The sequence below is a fragment of the Ovis canadensis genome, chromosome 11 (assembly GCF_042477335.2).
Source record: "Ovis canadensis isolate MfBH-ARS-UI-01 breed Bighorn chromosome 11, ARS-UI_OviCan_v2, whole genome shotgun sequence".
NCBI lineage: Eukaryota > Metazoa > Chordata > Mammalia > Artiodactyla > Bovidae > Ovis > Ovis canadensis.
In genome coordinates this window covers 43,312,900-43,332,798 of record NC_091255.1, presented here as the reverse complement: position 1 = coordinate 43,332,798, position 19,899 = coordinate 43,312,900, and the positions used below count along the sequence as shown (strand labels likewise).

The 19,899-nt window shown below is 46.0% G+C and overlaps 1 protein-coding gene across 2 annotated transcripts in view; it reads right to left on the bottom strand.

Annotated features, from left to right (window-relative positions):
* Nucleotides 1-10,319: 10,319 nt before the first annotated feature.
* The window catches only part of COPS3 (COP9 signalosome subunit 3), a 23,013-nt gene continuing 13,433 nt past the window's right edge, over nt 10,320-19,899 (bottom strand). For both annotated transcript variants that reach the window (XM_069543028.1, XM_069543030.1), the window contains 6 exons: nt 17,955-18,095; nt 16,414-16,587; nt 14,379-14,465; nt 12,145-12,258; nt 11,147-11,227; nt 10,320-10,900 (listed from right to left, as the gene is read on the bottom strand). In XM_069543028.1, coding sequence (XP_069399129.1) covers nt 10,847-10,900; nt 11,147-11,227; nt 12,145-12,258; nt 14,379-14,465; nt 16,414-16,587; nt 17,955-18,095 — 651 coding nt within the window. In that variant the 3' untranslated portion in view covers nt 10,320-10,846. The remainder of the gene's footprint in view (nt 10,901-11,146; nt 11,228-12,144; nt 12,259-14,378; nt 14,466-16,413; nt 16,588-17,954; nt 18,096-19,899) is intronic.

Here is a 19,899-nt window from a genome sequence, read left to right as displayed (position 1 = left end):
TCCCCTGTCCATAGATTTCTCCAGGCAAGAATACTGGAGTGGGTAGGCGTTCCCTTCTCCAGGGGATCTTACCGACCCAGGGATTGAACCCAGATCTCATGCATTGAAGGCGAATTTTTTACCCTCTAAGCCACATTAAATGGTACTCTGGTTCAAAATTGGGAAAGGAGTATATTTCCCAAGGGTGACAAGGCTGTATATTGTCATCCTCCTTATTTAACTTATATGCGAAGTACATCATGCAAAATGCCGTACTGGATGAATCACAAGCTGGAATCATGATTGCTGGGAGAAATATCAACAACCTCAGACAAGCAGATGATACCACTTTATGGCAGGAAGTGAAGAGGAACTAGAGAGTCTCTCGATGAGGGTCAAAGAGGAAAGTGAAAATGCTGGCTTAAAACTCTAAGTTCAAAAAACTAAGATCATGGCATCTGGTCCCATTATTTCATGGCAAATAGAAGGGGGAAAAGTGAAAACAGTAACAGATTTTCTTGGGCTCCACTGTGGACAGTGACTGCAGCCATGAAAATAAAAGATGCTTGCTCCTTGGAAAGAAAGCTATGACATACCTGGACAGTGTATTAAAAAGCAGAGACATTACTTTGTCTCTAGTCTCTAGTCTTTGTCCGTCTAGTCAAAGCTATACTTTTTCCGGTAATCATGTATGGATGTGAGAGTTGGACCATAAAGAAGGCTGAGCGCCAAAGAGCTGATGCTTCTGAATTGTGCTAAAGAAGATTCTTGAGAATCCCTTGGACAGCTAGGAGATCAAACCAGGCAGTCATAAAGGAAATCAACCCTGAATATTCATTGGAAGGGCTGATGCTGAAGCTCCAATACTTTGGCCACCTGATGCAAAGAGTCAACTCATTGGAAAAGACCCTGATGCTGGGAGAGATTGAAGGCAAAAGGAGAAGGGGGTGGCAAAGGATGAGATGGTTAGATAGCACCACAGACTCAATGGACATGAATTTGAGCATACTCCAGGAGATGTGGAGGACAAGGGAGCTTGGCATACTGCAGTCTGCAGGGTAAACAGACTCAGACACAACTTAGCTACTGAACAACAAAGTATAGCTGTGCCTTTCCCGCTTCTAAAAGAAAACATTTCCAATATCTGTCAAGGTGAACAGCATTCACCCTAGAAAAGGGCTACAGCAGCAATTCTGAATACAAAGCTGATCAACTGACTTCCATGCTAATAAAGAACAAAACTTTCTAAAGCTTTGTTGCCATGGCTGTTTTTATTTAACAAGGAGATTAATAACTAAAAAAATCCATGAGGCTTCCCTGGTGGCTCAGTGGTAAAGAATTCACCTGATCCAGGAAGATCCCACATGCCCGAGAGCAACAAGAGCCCACTAGCCACAACTACTAAAGCGTGCATACCTAGAGACTGTGCCCCAAAACAAGAGAAGCCACCACAATGAGAAGGTTGTGTACCACAACTAGAGAGCAGCTCTGACTCGCTGCAACTAGGGAAAAGCAATGAAGACCCAGCACAGCCAAAAATAAATAAAAAATTTAAATCCTATTGCATATTCTGTTGCTTTAATCAGGAGGACAGATTTTTTAAAAAATTTAAAATTTTTTTAGTAATCCTTTTTCCCATTTTCTCTTAGTGGTAGGTTGTCAGGAAGCATTTAACAGGAGGCTTCCTGTGTGCTGTTTTGGATCTGTCAGGAATCCTCTGTTCCTTATTAATTCCTGAATATTCAGGAATTAAGAGGAGAGGCAAGCCTCTCCTGGGGCTGAGGAATCCAGGCATTTCCTTCATTAGTTTTCAATACGGTGATAAGTACCCTCTTCCTTCTGTACCATACGGTAAAAGGGATTGTTTACAACTCTCTCTCTAATATGGATCACCTACGTTTTGTTAAGTCTGGAATTTTAATCTTTATCTTTGCTGAGAATAACTAACTTGTAAGGCAACCCAATCCAGTGTTCCTGCCTGGAGAATCCCAGGGACGGGGGAGCCTGGTGGGCTGCCGTCTAAGGGGTCGCACAGAGTCAGACACAACTGAAGCAACTTAGCAGCAACAGCAGCAAGACAGTATATATGCCCACACCATGTTGATTAAAACACCTTTGCTCCATCAGAGATTTGGTCCCTGTGTCTTCTCTCTCTTCCCCGCCCCTCTCTTTTTCAGGCTAATTCTCTGGAGCGCAGAGGCCCTCTGGGTTCACTTTCCTGCCTGGGCTTCTAAGACCCTCTCGAGAAGGCACTCTGTGCCTTCACCCCATTGAGAGGGCACCTGAGGCCTTCGTGAACAGAGCAAGCCCCGTGTCAGGGACTTTATTGGTTTTCTGTGTAAACCAAGGAATATCTCCCTCTTTCTCTCTCCTTTAACTTCTTATCGTCTACTCTGGACCACCAGATTCTGGTCCATTAAAGGACCTCAACTGTAGGTGTTCTTGAAACTAACATTGGTCAGTCAGGTTTTAAACCAAGAAAAAAAAAACTGCTTTCTCATCTTGTAACTAATCCCAGGAATTCCTCATTTTGTGTGGAGGACACCACCTTGCTCAGATTATCTTTATTTCCATGGTGATAGGCTAGGAAAGGTCCCAAGTGAAGGAAGGTTTATTCAACCACTGTCATTGTCAATAAAAATGTGCATTCAACTACAGATGGATTCCATTTATGCCATTAATATCTTTCCCAGCATTGCTTTTGGAGGTGCTTTCTCAAATATATAAATCTGTTTAACTACATGTCAATTCCTTGAATTAGTGAATTATACAAAGGTTTAATTAAACTGGACTCTCAGGATAAACTTCTAAGGACATTCAACAAAAGACATCTTAGAAGTCAGAAAATGTAACCTGTATTATCAGTGGGAAAGGCCATCAAAACCCAGCAGCAACGTTCAGAAAGCATAGCTGGCAACAATGCCCAATTTTGTTCAACCAAACGAAATACCATGCTAAACCTCAGAGCTTCATCGTAGGAGTCTCAAGAAATGTTACCAGAAGTACTGGGTGTACTGTTGCCCAGCATTCACCACCCAGAACATGTTATTCCACCACTGAAATGGGCTTAATCAGAATTAAAGATTGCTTGCTGCTTCTCTGCCTTCCTACTCCTAATCACGAGGATTTTCTTGGGAGTACTGACAGCTGAGCATTGGACTGAGGGGTGTCTCACCGATGCCAGCTGCCACGACCACAGAGCCAAGGGAAAAGTAAACATCTCACTGAGATGTCCTTCGATGTTTCCGAGTGCACTCTCCCTCACGTAGGCCCACGTGTAGCTATAGAATACAGCTGAGCTTTGAATCAGAATCACCATGTCCCTCCCTGAATTAGTTTTCAGTTTCAGAAAAAAGAGGTATGTTTCATTTGTAAGCAAACTGGACGTAACATTGCTAATCACATCATTATTTCAAGGATACTAAAACAGTTTCCCTGTTATAAAAATTAATAATGCAAGCTTTTGTTTCTTGCAGTAAAATGAAGGTTTTCATATATGTGTAACAGTTTGGGAGTCTGACCAGCCACTGAGAGGCAGCAAAGCAAGTGATGGGTAATATTTTAGAAGGGGGACTCAAGCATGGCTTGTATATCACGTTGAGGAGTTATTAGGCACGTTGGAGTTATTAGACAATCAACTCTGCATATAAGGTGTCTGGCTAGTTGCAAAGCAAGAAAACTATTAGTTGTCAAATATTATCTCCTAAAAAAACCCCCTAGTGTTTATTTTTGCATTTTTATCACAGCACTTTCAAGGAATTAATTAACTCTCCTCCCCAATTAGAATTCAACTGATAGCTCATTCATATATTAATCTAACACTAGCTGCTTGCTAAACCCTTAACTTTTTAGTCTAATGATAAATTTAACAGTCCATTATGGATCCAGGCTCATTAAATGCCTTTGACTAGCAAAAGTTCTCTGGTTTCAGCTTTTGATTTTAGGAAAGGATAAGGAATTTTGTCTTTGTGTACCACCATCAAGTTGTTTAACTGCTTAAGAAGAGGAGTCATCATATTTCCCTTTTCACATGTGTCTGATTTACCCAGTCATTCAGTTTCTCTGGGCCCTTTGCAACTGCTCAGATTTACATGCAATCAAGTGGCTCAGAAAAGGTGGCAAGAATACATAGAAGAACTATACAAAAAAGATCTTAATGACACAGATAACCAAAATGGTGTGATCACTCACCTAGAGCCAGACATCCTGGAATCCAAAAATGAAGTGGGCTTTAGGAAGCATTACTATGAACAAAGCTAGTGGAGGTGATGGAATTCCAGCTGAGCCATTTCAAGTCCTAAAAGATGATGCTGTGAAAGTGCTTCACTCAATATGCCAGCAAATTTGGAAAACTCAGCAATGGCCATTGGATTGGAAAAAGTCAGTTTTCATTCCAATCCCAAAGAAAGACAATGCCAAAGAATGTTCAAACTACTGTACAATTGCACTCATTTCATATGCTAGCAAAGTAATGCTCAAAATTCTCCCAGCGAGGTTTCAACACGTGAACTGAGAACTTCGAGATGTTCAGGCTGGATTTAGAAAAGGCAAGGAAACAGAGATCAAATTGCCAGCATCTGTTGGATCATGGAATAAGCAAGAGAGTTTCAGAAAAACATCTACTTCTATTTTATTGCCTATGCCAAAGCCTTTGACTGTGTGGATCACAAAAAACTGGAAAATTCTTAAAGAGATGGGAATACCAGACCACCTTACCTGTTTCCTGAGAAATCTGTATGCAGGTCAAGAAATAGCAGTTAGAATCAGACATGGAATAACAGAATGGTTCCAAATTGGGAAAGGAGTACGTCAAGGCTGTATATTGTCAACCTGCTTATTTAACTTATAGGCAGAGTACACCATGGTGAAATGCCAAGCTGGATGAAGCACAAGCTGCGATGAAGACTGCTGGGAGAAATATCAATAACCTCAGATACCCAGATGATACCACCCTTATGGCAGAAAGTGAAGAACTAAGAGCCTCTTGATGAAAGTGAAAGGGGAGGGTGAAAAAGCTGGTTTAAAACTCAACATTCAAAAAACGAAGATCATGGCATCCAGTACCATCTCTTCTTGGCAAATAAATGCAGAAACAATAGAAACAGTGAGAGACTTTATTTTCTTGGGCTTCAAAATCACTACAGATGGTGGCTGCAGCCATGAAATTAAAAGATGCTTGCTCTCTGATGTAAATCATAGCAGGATCCTCTATGACTCACCTCCCAGAGTAAGGGAAATAAAAGCAAAAATAAACAAATGGGACCTAATTAAACTTAAAAGCTTTTGCACAATGAAGGAAACTATAAGCAAGGTGAAAAGACAGCCTTCAGAATCAGAGAAAATAATAGCAAATGAAGCAACTGACAAAGAATTAATCTCAAAAATATACAAGCAATTCCTACAGCTCAATTCCAGAAAAATAAGCGACCCAATCAAAAAATGGGCCAAAGAACTAAACAGACATTTCTCCAAAGATGACATACAGATGGCTAACAAACACATGAAAAGATGCTCAACATCACTCAGTATCAGAGAAATGCAAATCAAAACCACAATGAGGTATCATCTCATGACAGAATGGCTGTTCTCAAAAAGTCTACAAACAATAAATGCTGGAGAGGGTGCGGATAAAAAGGAACCCTCTTACAATGTTGGTGGGAATGCAAACTAGTACAGCCACTATGGAGAACAACGTGGAGATTCCTTAAAAAACTGGAAATAGAACTGCCATAGGACCCAGCAATCCCACTGCTGGGCATACCCACCCAGGAAACCAGAATTGAAAGAGACACGTGTACCCCAATGTTCATTGCAGTACTGTTTACAATAGCCAGGACATGGAAGCAACCTAGAAGTCCACTGGCAGACGAATGGATAAGAAAGCTGTGGTACATATACACATGGAGTATTACTCAGCTATTAAAAAGAATGCATCTGAATTGGTTCTAATGAAGTGGATGAAACTGGAGCCTATTAAACAGAGCGAAGTAAGTCAGAAAGAAAAACACTAATATAGTATATTAACACATATATATGGAATTTAGAAAGATGGTAAGGATGACCCTATATGTGAGACAGCAAAAGAGACACAGATGTAAAGAACAGACTTTTGGACTCTGTGGGAGAAGGCGAGGGTGGGATGATTTGAGAGAATAGCATTGAAACGTGTATTATCATATGTGAAATAGATCGCCAGTACAGCTTTGGTGCATGAGACAGGGTGCTCAGGGCTGCTGCACTGGAATGACCGAGGGATGGGATGGGGAGGGTCAGGATGGGGCACACATGTATACCCATGGCTGATTCGTGTGAATATAGGGCAAAAACCACCACAATATTGTAATTAGCCTCCAATTAAAATAAACCAAGAAAAAAAAAGAGGGGAAAAAAAAGATGCTTGCTCCTTGAAAGAAAAGCTATGACAAACCTAGATAGCATATTAAAAAGCAAAGACATTACCTTACCAACAAAGGTCTGTCTAGTCAAAGCTATAGTTTTCCCAGTAGTCATGTATGGAGTTTGACCATAAGGAAAGCTGAGCACTGAAGAATTCATGCTTTTGAACTGTGGCATTGGAGAAGACTCTTGAGAGTCACTTGGACTGCACAGACATCAAACCAGTCAATCCTAAAGGAAATCTGTCCTGAATATTCATTGGAAGGACTGATGCTGAAGTTGAAGCTCCAATACTTTGGCCACCTGATGCGAAGAGCTGACTTATTGGAAAAGCCCCTGATGCTGGGAAAGATTGAAAGCAGGAAGAGAAGTGGACAACAGAGGACGAGATGGTTGGATGGTATCACTGACTTGATGGACATGAGTCTGAGCAAGCTCTGAGAGTTGGTGAAGGATAGGAAAGCCTAGTGTGCCACAGTCCATGGGGTCACAAAGAGTCAGACACGAATGTGCAACTAAACTGAGACTGAAGTGGCTCAGACCATAAAGAATCTGCCTGCAATGCAGGAGACCTGGGTTCAATCCCTGGGTCAGGAAGATCCCCTGGAGAAGGGAATGGGTACCCACTCTAGTATTCTTGCCTAGAAAACCCCATGGACAGAGAAGCCTGGTAGGCTATAGCCCACGGGATCTCAAAGAGTCAGACGTTACTGAGCAACTAACTCTTCAAGTTTTCTTCTAACAGTTGGCTAGTGTTTTAAGTTGAAACCCAGAAACTTAGAATTTACAAATCAAAAACTGCATCTTTGAAAAGCAAGTAATAGGAGAGAACTAGAATATAAGCTGACCAGAGAAGGGAATGTGATCAAGGGTAGAGCACCTATGAGCACCACGCTTAAAAAGCTGACAGCTTTTTGAGACCCTCTACCAAATTACATGGGGAATCCCAGGTGGCTCAATGGTAAAGAATCTGCCTGCCAGTGCAGGAGACTCAGGAGACATGGGTTGGATTCCTGGGTCGGGAAGATACCCTGGAGAAGGAAATGGCAACCCACTCCAATATTCTTGCCTGGAGAATTCCATGCACAGAGGACCCTGGCGGGCTACAATCCATGGGGTCGCAAGAGTAGGACATGACTGAGCAACTGAGCATGACAAATTACATGCTGGAAAAGTGAAAGCATTTGTCCCTGGTTAGATTGCACATGTGCATGCTCAGTCATGTCTGACTCTTTGCAACCCCATGGACTATAGCCCACTAGACTCCTCTGTACATGGAATTTTTCAGGCACGTCTTCTGTGTCTCCTGCTTATCAGGCAGATTCTTTACCACTGAGCCTATTGAATTATACCTCAAGTTAACCAAATTAATCTAGAAGTAACTTTAAGAAACACCTTCTTATGTATTTGTGGCTCATGTTGGCATATCACAGGACATGTGAGATTAAAAAAAATCTAAGAGACTTTGTCCAGCTCTTTACCAAAAATGTGTGTCTAAGCAGCCCTTTTTCCTAAAATTGTTTTATCAAAAGTTCAGGGCTCCAGTAGGTTGAGGAACATGCTGTGAGCAATGTCTATTTAAAGTATACATTAAATGCAGAAAAAAAACAAAAAACCTTCCTAACTCAAAAGATTGGCTTAATTTTTGAATGTTTTATGTCTTGCAAAATACAATCAAATCACACCTTTATCACTGCATCAACTCGTTAAGATTCTACGGGCACTATCCTGTTACTAAGGCTAGTTCACAGAAATGTGCTGTTAGCCTTGTTTGGGACTCCAGTGTACTCAACAGTCAAGAAGGTGACTTCCATGTAGGGCAGAAAAATTCTGTAACCTTATTGCTTGCCCATTTAGTGCCATTCTTTGGCTCAGAAAACACCTTCTGCCATTTAAAATACATGCAACTATAAGTTTCTTTAAAGAATACTTTATACTGATACATCCCAAACTGGAGGCCTTGCAGACCAAGCATAAGTACCTAAGAAAGTCTAGACTAAAAGCTGAATACTGTCACTTGGGCAAAGTGAGTGTGAGTGTGTGTGTGTGTGTGTGTGCGCGCGTGCGCGCATGTGGCGGTGGGGGGAGGGGTGGTGCAAGGGAGTGGGCACTCACTGGGCACCAGTACAAATAGAAACACACATTATTCAAGCACTGAACTCTGAGGGCCATTAGTTACTAATTCAGAATACTTCTTAACATTGGAGAGTGCCACAAAGACACACTTGAAAAGTCCTAAAAAAATGAGTAGGTCCACTATGTGAGGTATGTCAGGTTCTTTGTAACCTCATGGACTATGTAGCCTTCCAGGCTCCTCTATCCATAGGATTCTCCAGTCAAGAATACTGGAGTGGATAGCTATGCCCTCTTCTAGAGGATCTTCCTGACCCCGGAATCGAACCCACGTTTCTTAGGTCTCCTGCACTGGCAGGCAGGTTTGTATTTTTTTACCGCTAGCACCACCTGGGAAGCCCAACAGTCATTAACCAGGTGTCAGAAAAGGAAACAAGTCTCACCAAAATTTGTAGTGCTTAGGAGGTTGAAGAGGTCCCCAGTGGACTGGGGTCCCGGATGTGTGTGCAGGGGAGGCCTGCCTCCTGGGCTGGAATCATTGCCTGAGCACGGGTGCTGCAGTGAGGTGGACACCCTTCCAGGGTCCAGAGCCAATGTAGGGGGCCTGCGCCTTCCCTCCCCAAAGCCAGAGAACACACGAGGCGGGTGCAATGCGGAGGGCTGAGAGTACCCAGCCCCTCTTCCCTGACAGATAGCAGGGGCCCCTGCAAACACAGGACCAGGCCCTAAACACCAGGCCCCTCTAGAGATCAAAGTTTCAAAACTGATGTGGTATTTTAGTGAACCACTATCTTGGGGGAAAATCAAGTGTCCACATCAGAACCCATGAGTTACCCTTGCCTTAAATAGCCATGACTGCCACCTACTAGAATTCTCAAACATGTTTTAGGTGATTTTAATTCAGATCTGGGTAAATCAGAAGTTGTCCAGTTGTTTTTAACAAAACAAAACTATGTGTAATTCACCACATTGATAGAAGGGAAATTTCCAGTCAGTATTTCCTAAGTACAAGCCAGAGAAGGCGATGGCACCCCACTCCAGTATTCATGCCTGGAAAATCCCATGGACAAAGAAGCCTGGTGGGCTGCAGTCCATGGGGTCGCAAAGAGTCGGACACGACTGAGCGACTTCCCTTTCACTTTCACTTTTCACTTTCATGTACTGGAGAAGGAAATGGCAACCGACTCCAGTGTTCTTGTCTGGAGAATCCCAGGGATGGCGGAGCCTGGTGGGCTGCCGTCTATGCAGTCACACAGAGTCGGACATGACTGAAGTGACTTAGCAGCAGCAGCAGCAAGTACAAACCTGTGTAAAATAGCATGGAAACGAAGCAGCTCACCTGAGTTGGGGAGCAGCCTGGACAGGGGGCAGGGGGGGAGGTCACAGCCAGCCCAGGGTCACTGGGACCCAGTCTCATCCATGCACTTATGGATCAGATGCTCCGTGGCCACCTTCCTGCAGCACAACAGTGGGTGGCATGATGGACCACACAGCCTCAAAGCCTTTCTACTGGGGCGACTCCTTAGGCATGAGATTTCAAGAGTTCCTTTGGCATGGTATTTCAGTTTCCTTTTGTAAACAATGAAAATGTAGTGATCACACAACTTGACGCATTATAGTGAATGTTACTCACAAGGGAGATGGCTCTTTAGGGACGTAATTCCACTGTATCCGACCGCACTTTTCAGTCTCCGCACCATCCTGGGACCAACTCAGGGGACCCAAGTCAGATGCATCCAGAGTCCTGAAGAGGGGGGACCCTGAGCAGAATCCAAACGCAGCTGTGCGGGTGGACAGGAAATGCTTGTAGAGAAAGATGGGGCAAGTCTGCCCTTCATCTCACAGACAGAAGAGCGCCACACACACGAAGGTTCCCAAGACTAAAAGGGTATCTCTTTAATTCAGAATGCATCCTATGGCTCACATGCATGGTAATTTAATTCTGAAACATTGGATTCTGCCTGAGAGATTCTCCCAGATGTTTTTTCTCATCTTTTTTTTAAGGCAACTGATACCAACTTTAGATTCAAATGTTCCAACAACTCCTAAAATCTACATCTGTTCAGAATGAATATGTTCTATAAAAGCTTTTCAGAGGGAAAAGGTAATACAGAAGATGAATCAATGTTCAAATAATTTAAAACAAAAAGGCAGATTTAATGCAACAATAACATTAATCTGAGGATAAATAAACCCACAACAGGCTTTAAAGTTTGAAAATGTTTTCCTTTCTTCACAGAGAGAATGGTTTACTGAAAGCACATGACTGAAGACATCAAAACAAAACGCACTGTCTCTACGTCCAGGTGAGATGGGCCTGATCCTCTAGCCGCCTCCCGACACCTGTCCGGCCACAGGGATGGGCGATGGCTTCTCTAACTCAGGATGGGTGTCGGCTTCAGGAGTAACTGGACGGCTTGTTTCCTGAGTCATCTTCCTGTGACCCCATGCTCTGGGAGGGAGGCGGGAGTCAGTGCACTTGTCTGCCTGGGCAAGAGCTTCCTGCCAGCAGCCCCAGAGGATATCACCCCCTGTAACAGGGAGGCAGTTCCAGGACCCCCACCCCCACTCCTAAACACACTTCCAGCCTGGAGTGTGGAAATGCTCTCCACGAGCACATCTCCGTGAACTTCACTATTACAGGGACACCACCCAGCTCCCTCCAGCATACTTCTGTTAACGAGGGGGGCCCAATCACCTTCTGCACGAACTGGGGGTTCACTGTGATCTCCTGGTCCATGGCCTTCAGCCGCTCGTCCAGCTCTATACACTTCAGCATCTGTGTGGAGGCAGGTGGACAGGCTGAGCAGGTGGGTTCCGGGCAAGTTTATCCTTTTGAGCCTAGACTATTTGGGTGCTACAAGGTCACAGCCTTGAGCCAGATAGGTTCTGGAGTCAGAATTTGGGATCAGACAGTTAACACAGCACAAACAGTTCACATTGCCTGCCACCCCATAATTAAACTAAACACATGACCGTCTTTGGCAGTGAAACCTAAAACTGTTCACGTAAGTGTCATTTTAGGTGGCGTTTGATACCAAACGAGTTACAAAAAATACTTCCAGCTTTCAGGGTTTTAAAAAATTTGGACTGCCAAAAAGAGATTCTGGTGACTTACTGCTTTTCATATTCTGAAGCTGTTTGATGGAATCCACCTGCCTATCAGAGGTAAGAAGCCAGTTGGCCCCCGTGAGCCCAGCTCACGCCCGGAGGCCCTGAGAGCAGCATGGGCCGCGGTGCAGAGGCAGCGGCTCCCTGGTCCCTGGCTGCTGCCCAGCAGGAACCGCGGCCGGCCTTCCTCCCTGCCGCCCGCTCACCCCTGACCTTCTGACCCGGGACTCCAGATTCAAGTTACTGAAGGCTCCACTGTGTAAGTGGCTACTGGGTACACATGAAACTGTACTCTGTCAGACAAGTGCACTGACTCCCGCCTCCCCCCCAGACTGCTGTACTTTCCCAAGCATTTCAGGAGTTGAGGGAGGCTCTGACAAACCGGACAAGGATGCTAACCTACTGTTTATTTATAACCAGACACTCGGGAAGAGTCCATTTTGAAATTAACTTTCTAGGAAATTAGATGTTCTTAGAAACTAGTTGGGAACTACCCATTTTAAAACTAAAATTATCCTGGAACCGAAGCAGTACTGCAAGTGTAACATCATAGACATCAGCCCAGAGCGCTGGCATTTGTGTTACCTCCTGGTCAATGTTGTGAAGCATGGCAGGGTTGTTGTATTTTTCAGGGTTATCATGGAAACTGACCATCCCATCCTTCTGATTAATACTTGCAAAAATCTCACCATCTTCTATCTATAAAAAGAGAAATCAGGAAAATAGTTTAGCCCCAAACATTATGTGAATAAGTGGTGTTTCAATGCAGTCAGGGGAAATCACAGAGAGCAACAAGTAAATCAATCTGTAAGTGTTTTAGGCTCCACCTGTTTCTTCAACTCGCTTCCCTCTCTTAAATACCTAATATGTGCAGGGCACCATGAGAGACTAAGGAGTAAAATCCACATAAAGTGAGTTAACCTTTTCTTCGACTGTGCCACACGGCCTGCAGGGTCCTAGTTCCACAACCAAGGACTGAAAGGCCACAGACTTAGCCACTGGACCACCAGGGACATCTTCTAGTCAACCATTTTAAAGGGAACAATTCAGTAGATTCAACTACACCTGTGATGCATAGGCACCACCTCCACCCAGCGTTAAAAGATCTCACTGCTACCCGGGGCCCCTGCCCCGTCTGCGTAGTCACTGCCCAGCCGCCTCCTCTCAAGCCCCACCTCCACCTGTGTACTCTCCACACTGTGCACATGCCTGTTCTGGAGGTTTCGTGGAAGTGGAGTCAGACAGTGCGTGGTCCTATGTGTCTGGCTTCTCTGGCACAGATACTCTGAAGCACCCTTGCATCTTTAGACAACTTCTATGAGATATAATTGAAATTGTCCTTGAGTTTTACAAAAGTGAAGCCCTAACAAATTTTTGGTTCACTCCAGTAGCAATTATCTTCTGGTCCTTTAAGAAAATTTTTCTGCTAATCCTGATTCCAAGGCAGCTTCTAAGTGTAGGTTTTTTATTTTCATCAACAGCCGGGGATTAAGTTGACAGCCAAATCCTGTCCATGCAGCTAAAAAGGGAGCAGCTGACAGAAAATCCCAAAAGGGTGCTGTCATTCCTGACACACCAACGCTCCATCTGGGATGGTGGAGCTGAGCTGCCTGGGCTGGTTGCCCAGCCCGGGGGACGTGGTCCTAGTTAATGAAGGGCCCGCAGCCCGACACAACCGAACACAAGGCGTAACTCCCTGATGCTGTGAGCACACGGAGGATCTCACAGCAGACAGAACACACCTAGTGGAAATGCACACCGGGTTCGCCAGCAGTGTGCTCTGTAAAATCCACAACAGGAAACCACCGCCATGTCTACCTGATGGACTCGTGCCGTGAAATGCTACAACCCTGAACATGAGCCGGCTGCAACAGCACACAACACAGCGCATGGGGCTCGTGATGCTGGGCAGAGACAGCCAGACCCCTGAGCACACAGGCTGTACGTTCCCTTTCATAAGAAGCTCAAAAATGGGGCACCGCTAAAAGTGGGACACTACAAGCCAGGATTAAAAAGAACCTTTCTAGGCAGATGCAGGGCTGGAACCTGGTTTGAGAAGGCTGCACACTGTATGACTCCAAACATATGACATTGTGAAAAAAGAAAAACTGGAGAAAATGAAAAGGTCAGTAGTGGGAGGGGTGGTAAGGAACAGGCAGAGCACAGGGCATCTGCAGGGCAGAGTGGATGCTCCATGCGATGCGGTCATGACAGATTCATGTACACGCACATTTACTCAAACCCACAGTGTCCAACACATGAACAAACCTGATGTAAACTATGGACTTTGGATGAAGACCTGTCAGCGGAGGAGCATCAGCTATGACAAGGGCCCAGTCTGGTGGGGACACTGATCAGGGGAGGCTATGATTGTGTGGGGGGACTGGGAACGCTGTACTTTGCCCTCAATTTGGCAGTGAATCTCAAATCACTATAAAAAAGTTAAATCTTATTTAAAACAAAAATCCCTGCCTTCATAAATTTTACATGGTAGGACAGGATTTTTCAGGCTTGGCAGTATTGACATTTTGAGCCAGAGAATTCTTTGTGGTGGGAACGGCCCCTGTGTGCAGGACCCAGCTCCACTCGCTATGAGCAGCACTCCCTGGCTGTGATGACCAAGAACGTCCTCAGGACACGACCGTGCAGGACACACGTGCACACGTCCCAGGAAAACCCCAACTGTGAGGAAGCTGATGGATCACCCACAGTGGCGCCACTAGGTGCCCTGCCTCCTTCTCTACGCCTCCCACGGCAAACACCAGTAATCTTTACAAGGACAAAACGCCAGTAACTTCTGAAAACAGGAACACACTTACCATGTGCAGGACATACTTTTCTGCCTCCTGAGGCCCGGACAGCTGCACACGACTTGCCATATCTTGTAACGACAGTGTTAAAAATGTCTGAAATTCAGAAGTTAATCAATCACAGGTAGAAACAGACTGAAGAGAGAAATTCTACTAAATGTGTAGACTCCTACTGAGTCACTGATCACTTGCTTCTCAAGAGTGTACAAGCTAGCTTTCTGTTGCAAAGATGACTTGAACTGCATGAGCTAAGGTTTCAGCATCACTTTTCTAGAGCAATGACTTCTAGGAAACACCCTCCACATGCTTCCTGGGTCTAGAATGACGTGTGTGCCAGGCTGCTCACTGCAGCTCTACCTGTGATGGCAAAGGTCGGAACTGCCCAGATGTCTGTCAGCAGAGGACTGGCTAAGTGCAGCAAAACCACACAAATGGACTCCTACACAGCTATAAAAAGCCTTACAAAGTGAGGATGCTTTTCATGAGCTGAAATTGAAGACATGCACATCTTAAATGTAAAAAGGGACACAGAACCGGGTCTATATCTGGCTCAGATCTCTGAACAAGGAAACTGCATGAGTGTGACAGCACACATGCGTGTGAATGTACGTGCCTACACACTCTCTGCGGGGATGCCCGGGAAGCAGTGACACAGGGCTGCCTCTGGCAAAGAAAAGGTCCGCTGCAGTATAGGGACTGAGTGGAGATTTTTGGGTCTTTGCATTTTGTATTGTAAATATATTACCTTGTAAATAATATGAAATTTAAAAAAAAAAACAGATTCATTTCAAAATTCAAAGTCAGAATGTGTAAACACATTGAGGGTTAAAAGGAAACCAGTGGGGGGTGGGGAGGGGGAAGGAAACCAGTGTTTATCATGGTCTGCCTGGGACCTGATGAAAACGCCTTTCAGGAACAAATTAAAAGAGCCCCCTTTTTTAGAGCAGCTGGCAATATTTACCACTGCCAGCTGTAAATACAATGCATTTTCAAAGCAGACCTTGTTAAGATTCTGATGTTGAAGATTCTTGGTAAGCCAATGACCAAAAAAACTCTACATATACTTTAGTTCAGAGTAGCACCTTCTTCCCAAATGAAACTCCTGTGAATTCTAAGAATCTCGGTAGTTTAGCACCAGTGAGGACTAGAAAGGGAACATTTCGAAATATACAGAACTGTCATTTTTCCTTTCAAAGTAAGAAACTTCCGCTTGACTGTCCACCAGAAGAGAACTGGCTGAGAAAGTTATGATTGTCTGTACAACAAAGCACAATGTACAGTCACTGTGATACAGGCTTACATTGCCATGGAAACCAGAAAAAGGATGTAGAACAGCACATAGCATATGACTCTGGTTAGTCAGTGGGAGTGTTCACACACATGGAGCAGACGGATCCAGAGAAATGTCCCCAGAACATGATTGTGGAGCAGGTCTGAGCCCCCGTGATAATCCCGTGTCCCCGGCTGCCCGGCAGACAGACATCTCGTCCACTGCGTCCTCACAGGGCTGCATCTCGGGGGAAGAGCTGCCCCGTCCCCGCTCACTGCAGCTGTTCTTTGCCAGTTTCCCATTACCTGCAGTGAACACCTCTATCTCCCTGGCTCACATAGGCTTTGTTTCCATTTTACACTTTCCTGGACAGTCTTAACACTTGATAACAAGCATATTTTCCAACATCAAAAGCCACTGGGTCTATTTTCACTTTAAAAATTAAAAACTACACAGTTGGCTTACCTTCCCCAGCGCAAGTGCACCAGCCAAGCGCCCGCAGGTGAGGCTGTGTGAGGTCCCGGGCTGCACAGCTGTACCCTTAGCATCTGCCCGGGCCACCTCCCTCCCTTCGGCTACCTGTCTGCCTCCTAGAGCAGCCATGTCTCCTCCCCGCTTCTTCTTCACCTGCTCTTCTTCTCAAATACCCCATACTAGCCCTGGAAAGGCCCCCCTCAAAGTCCCCATGGGACCGGCTGGGACCCTATGCTGCTGCCTCAGTGCAGACAAGGACAGGGGAATGGAGTCCGGCTCTGAAGGCCCACAGGGCTGCACCTTGGTGAGTCTTTGGATGTTCTTCTTATACAGCGAGGACAGGCACTGCTTCACCAGCCCCATGTTGTTGTCGCGTGTGAAGATCTCGCTGTGCTTGGTCACCAGGCTGCGGAGCTCCGAGGGGTTGTTGGTGGAGTACACTTGCGCTAACTCGTGGTATGCATTGCTAAGAGGCTAAAGGTGTGCAGGTGGGAAGAAACCAGATTCGACAGTTAGCAGGACAGAGCCTGTGTGAGACGCAAAAGGAAACGTGGCACTAACTGTGGAGCAAGGAGGTCCAGCATCCCTTACTGTTACCCAGCAAACTGTAAGTTACTCTAAGCAAATGCCTGGTTTTCAAGACCAAGGAGAGAAGTTTACCATGGTGCTCCTTGTACAGAGCAGGCCTGGAGCAGGCCTGGAGCCTGCATCAGTGACGGCCACAGGCCTTTTTCTCACAGGCAGCTCCTGACTTGTCCCAGATAAACCACCTTGGGAAGAAAGGAGGCAAACACCCACCCTTCTCAGCCCCCTCTTGCTCCACACATGCCTCACTAGGTGCCATGGGACAACCAACTGCTTCCAGGGGAACAAGAGACCCCTGGGCTGAGGGCCCCTCAGAGCGGAGCTGGGCCCACCACCCGGGTGATACGGCTCCTCATCTTCCCTGCAGACACAGGGCAGGGCTGCAGGAGCGGGCAAGCGGTACCGAGCAGCATAGGCAGACCTGGCTCGAGCAGCAGCCCTACCCTGATGCTTGAGCCCTCGTCACCACTCCGTTAACCCTGCAGACAAACCGAAGCTCTTGTGAAGGTGGTGAGTCATGAGGACCCCACTTACGAAAGTGCTCCTGCTGGAACAGTCACTCCAGGGCCATGGGGGCCACCTGCAGGAGTTCTCCAAACCCGCATCACTCTTGGGTGGGCTCACCCACCCCCAAATGCCCATCTGTGACAGGCAGCCTGGAGCCCAAGAACCACGATGGGTAGCTGAAGGACATGGGCAACACTCAACAAGACAGCACAGAAACCTTCATATCAGGAAGACTTTCAAACTGACCTCCTGAAACTTTGAGTTTTGTTCAAGGAGGGTCAGCACAAAATTGTTATCAAATGATAGTGACTTCAATTTAAAATAAAATAAGCATGAATTACGAGAAAATAAAAAAGGAGGTCATTTCTCCACGTGGTCCTGGGGCCGAGTCCTTAGGAAAACCATAACAGCTCAGTGAGCAAAGCTTGGGGTCTAAGAGGATCTCCCAGCACCTGGTCAGAGTTCAAGTCCAACAGAGCATAAGCACTGCTCTATCAGAACCTTAAACCCCTACGCCATGATCACTCAGAGCAAGAGCGTGGACGCAGATTCCCGGAACACCCCACCCCATCGGGGGTCGGTGGGCATGGATGAGTCAGGGTCCAGCCAGACGCCCAGGGGACGTTGAGAACGTCTGCTAATTGAAGATGCCAGGAGAGTCAAGTCACATAGATTACAGAACTGTGTATTGCTACAGCTTTGTAGGAACAGAACATGTCAGCTGAGAAATCACTGTTTTGAAAGCTTACCTTAATGAATCTACCCACAATCTGAGAGGTGTATTTCGGCAGCTGTTGTACTTTGCCCAGCAGGATCAGAGACACCAGGATATACTTCTTATACGACTCCAGCATGATGTGACTGACGGCCATGGCAGGTGTGGTGATGGCCTGGGTGGAGAGGAACATCAGAGTGAGGACAGAGCGTGAATTCGGAAGATAGTACTGACACCCAGTCACTGCCTTTAATGACAACTGGGCTCTGGCATGATCACCAAGGTGTGCAACTGTTCCCCCTACCTAATTTCAGGACATTTTCACCCTCCTGAAAAGAAACCCTGCCGGGCAGGGGTCACTGCCCATACTCCCCTCCCCAGCCATCCACTCCTCCACTTCAATTCTTGTTGGACTTGCCTGCTCTGGACATTTCATATGAATGGCTCTTTTTCCCCCTACTTGGCTGTGCTGTGTAGCTCATGGACTCTCAGTTCCCTGACCAGGGGTTAAACCCAGGCCCTTGGCAGTGAGAGCATGGAATCCTAACCACTGGAGTGCCAGAAGTTCCCGTAAATGGCTTCACAGGGTCTTATGTGAGCAGCTTCACCGTGACACTTCCAGGGCACACACTGAAATAACCTGTGTCACAACCTATTCTGTTTCAGGCAAACGGTGCTCCACTTAAACAGAGACCACCTCGGTGGGTGGGGATCTGGCCGCACGGCTCCCACTGCCGAGGACATGCACATGTGTGTCTAGGTGGATGTCTGCTGTCACTTCTCTCAGGTGCAACCCTGGGAATGAAAGTGCTGGGTCACATGGAGGTTTTAGGTGTAACCTTTTGAGGAACCCCACACCCCTGTCAGCAGCCAGCACCCCATCACAAGAGCCTGCTGTGTGACGTGGTGCCACACCATGGCTCTGAGTTGCATTTCCCTTTTGATCAAGGCTTCTGGCCATCTGGATATGTTCTCTGAAGAAATGTCTATTCAAATCTGTGGCCTGTTTTAAAACTTCAGGGCTTTTACTGTTGAATTTCTCACAGCTCTGCACATTCCGGATGTGAGTCTCTTTTCAGAAACATCACCTGCAAGTATTTCCTCCTATTCTGCGGCTGCCTTTCTACATTCTTTCACATGGATTCATGAAGGTTAAGAATCCAAATCTATCACCCAAATCAGCCCAAATGTCCCGAACAAAATCCAAGCCCCTGGGCCTTTAAGGCCGTTCTGAGTTATTCCACAGAAACACTCCTGTAAGAGCACGAGGACACAAGCACCGCTTTCACACGAAGCAGCAGAACCTGCTGAAGGGCCTGCCCACCAGGGGCCAGGGAGCACCCAGGGCCACCTGCGCTCGGGGTGAGGTGGACGCAGCTCTCACTCATGTGATGTAATACTGCGTGATCTGAAGTGTTTCTTTTTTCTTTTCTTTTTTTTTAGCAAGTATATCTTTTGGAATGTTTCAGAAAAGCAGTAAGAAAAGATGCCTGTCTGGTATCAGTCACGTCGCCTGCCCAGCAGAACCTCCAGTCGCCCTGTCCCAGGCCCCAGTAACACTGGTCAGTCCCGCTGACCAAGGCCACGCCCACTCACAGGCATGTGCACATGCTTGCACAGCATCTCAGATACACTCTGAGCTCCTCCAAGGTTCAGAGCACCTCTGATTACCAGAACGTGCGCTCCGAATCAAACTGAACTACTGAACATCTGACAAGTTCATCTTAAAACACTATTTATTCCCAGTCCTGTCTTTTTAGGCCCTGAGCGAGCCTCCAGAAATGCACATCTCATCACAGACACAAAACGGTGGAGGGGAGGCACTTTTTTCTCCGAACTCCTTTATACGTCTGAATTATGAACCAGAAGAATGTCCTACTTATTAAAAGAAGAAACACTTGGGAATTCCCCGACAGTTCAGGGTTAGGGTTCAGTGCTTTCACTGCTATGGCCCAGGGTTTAGTCCTTGCTTGGGGAAC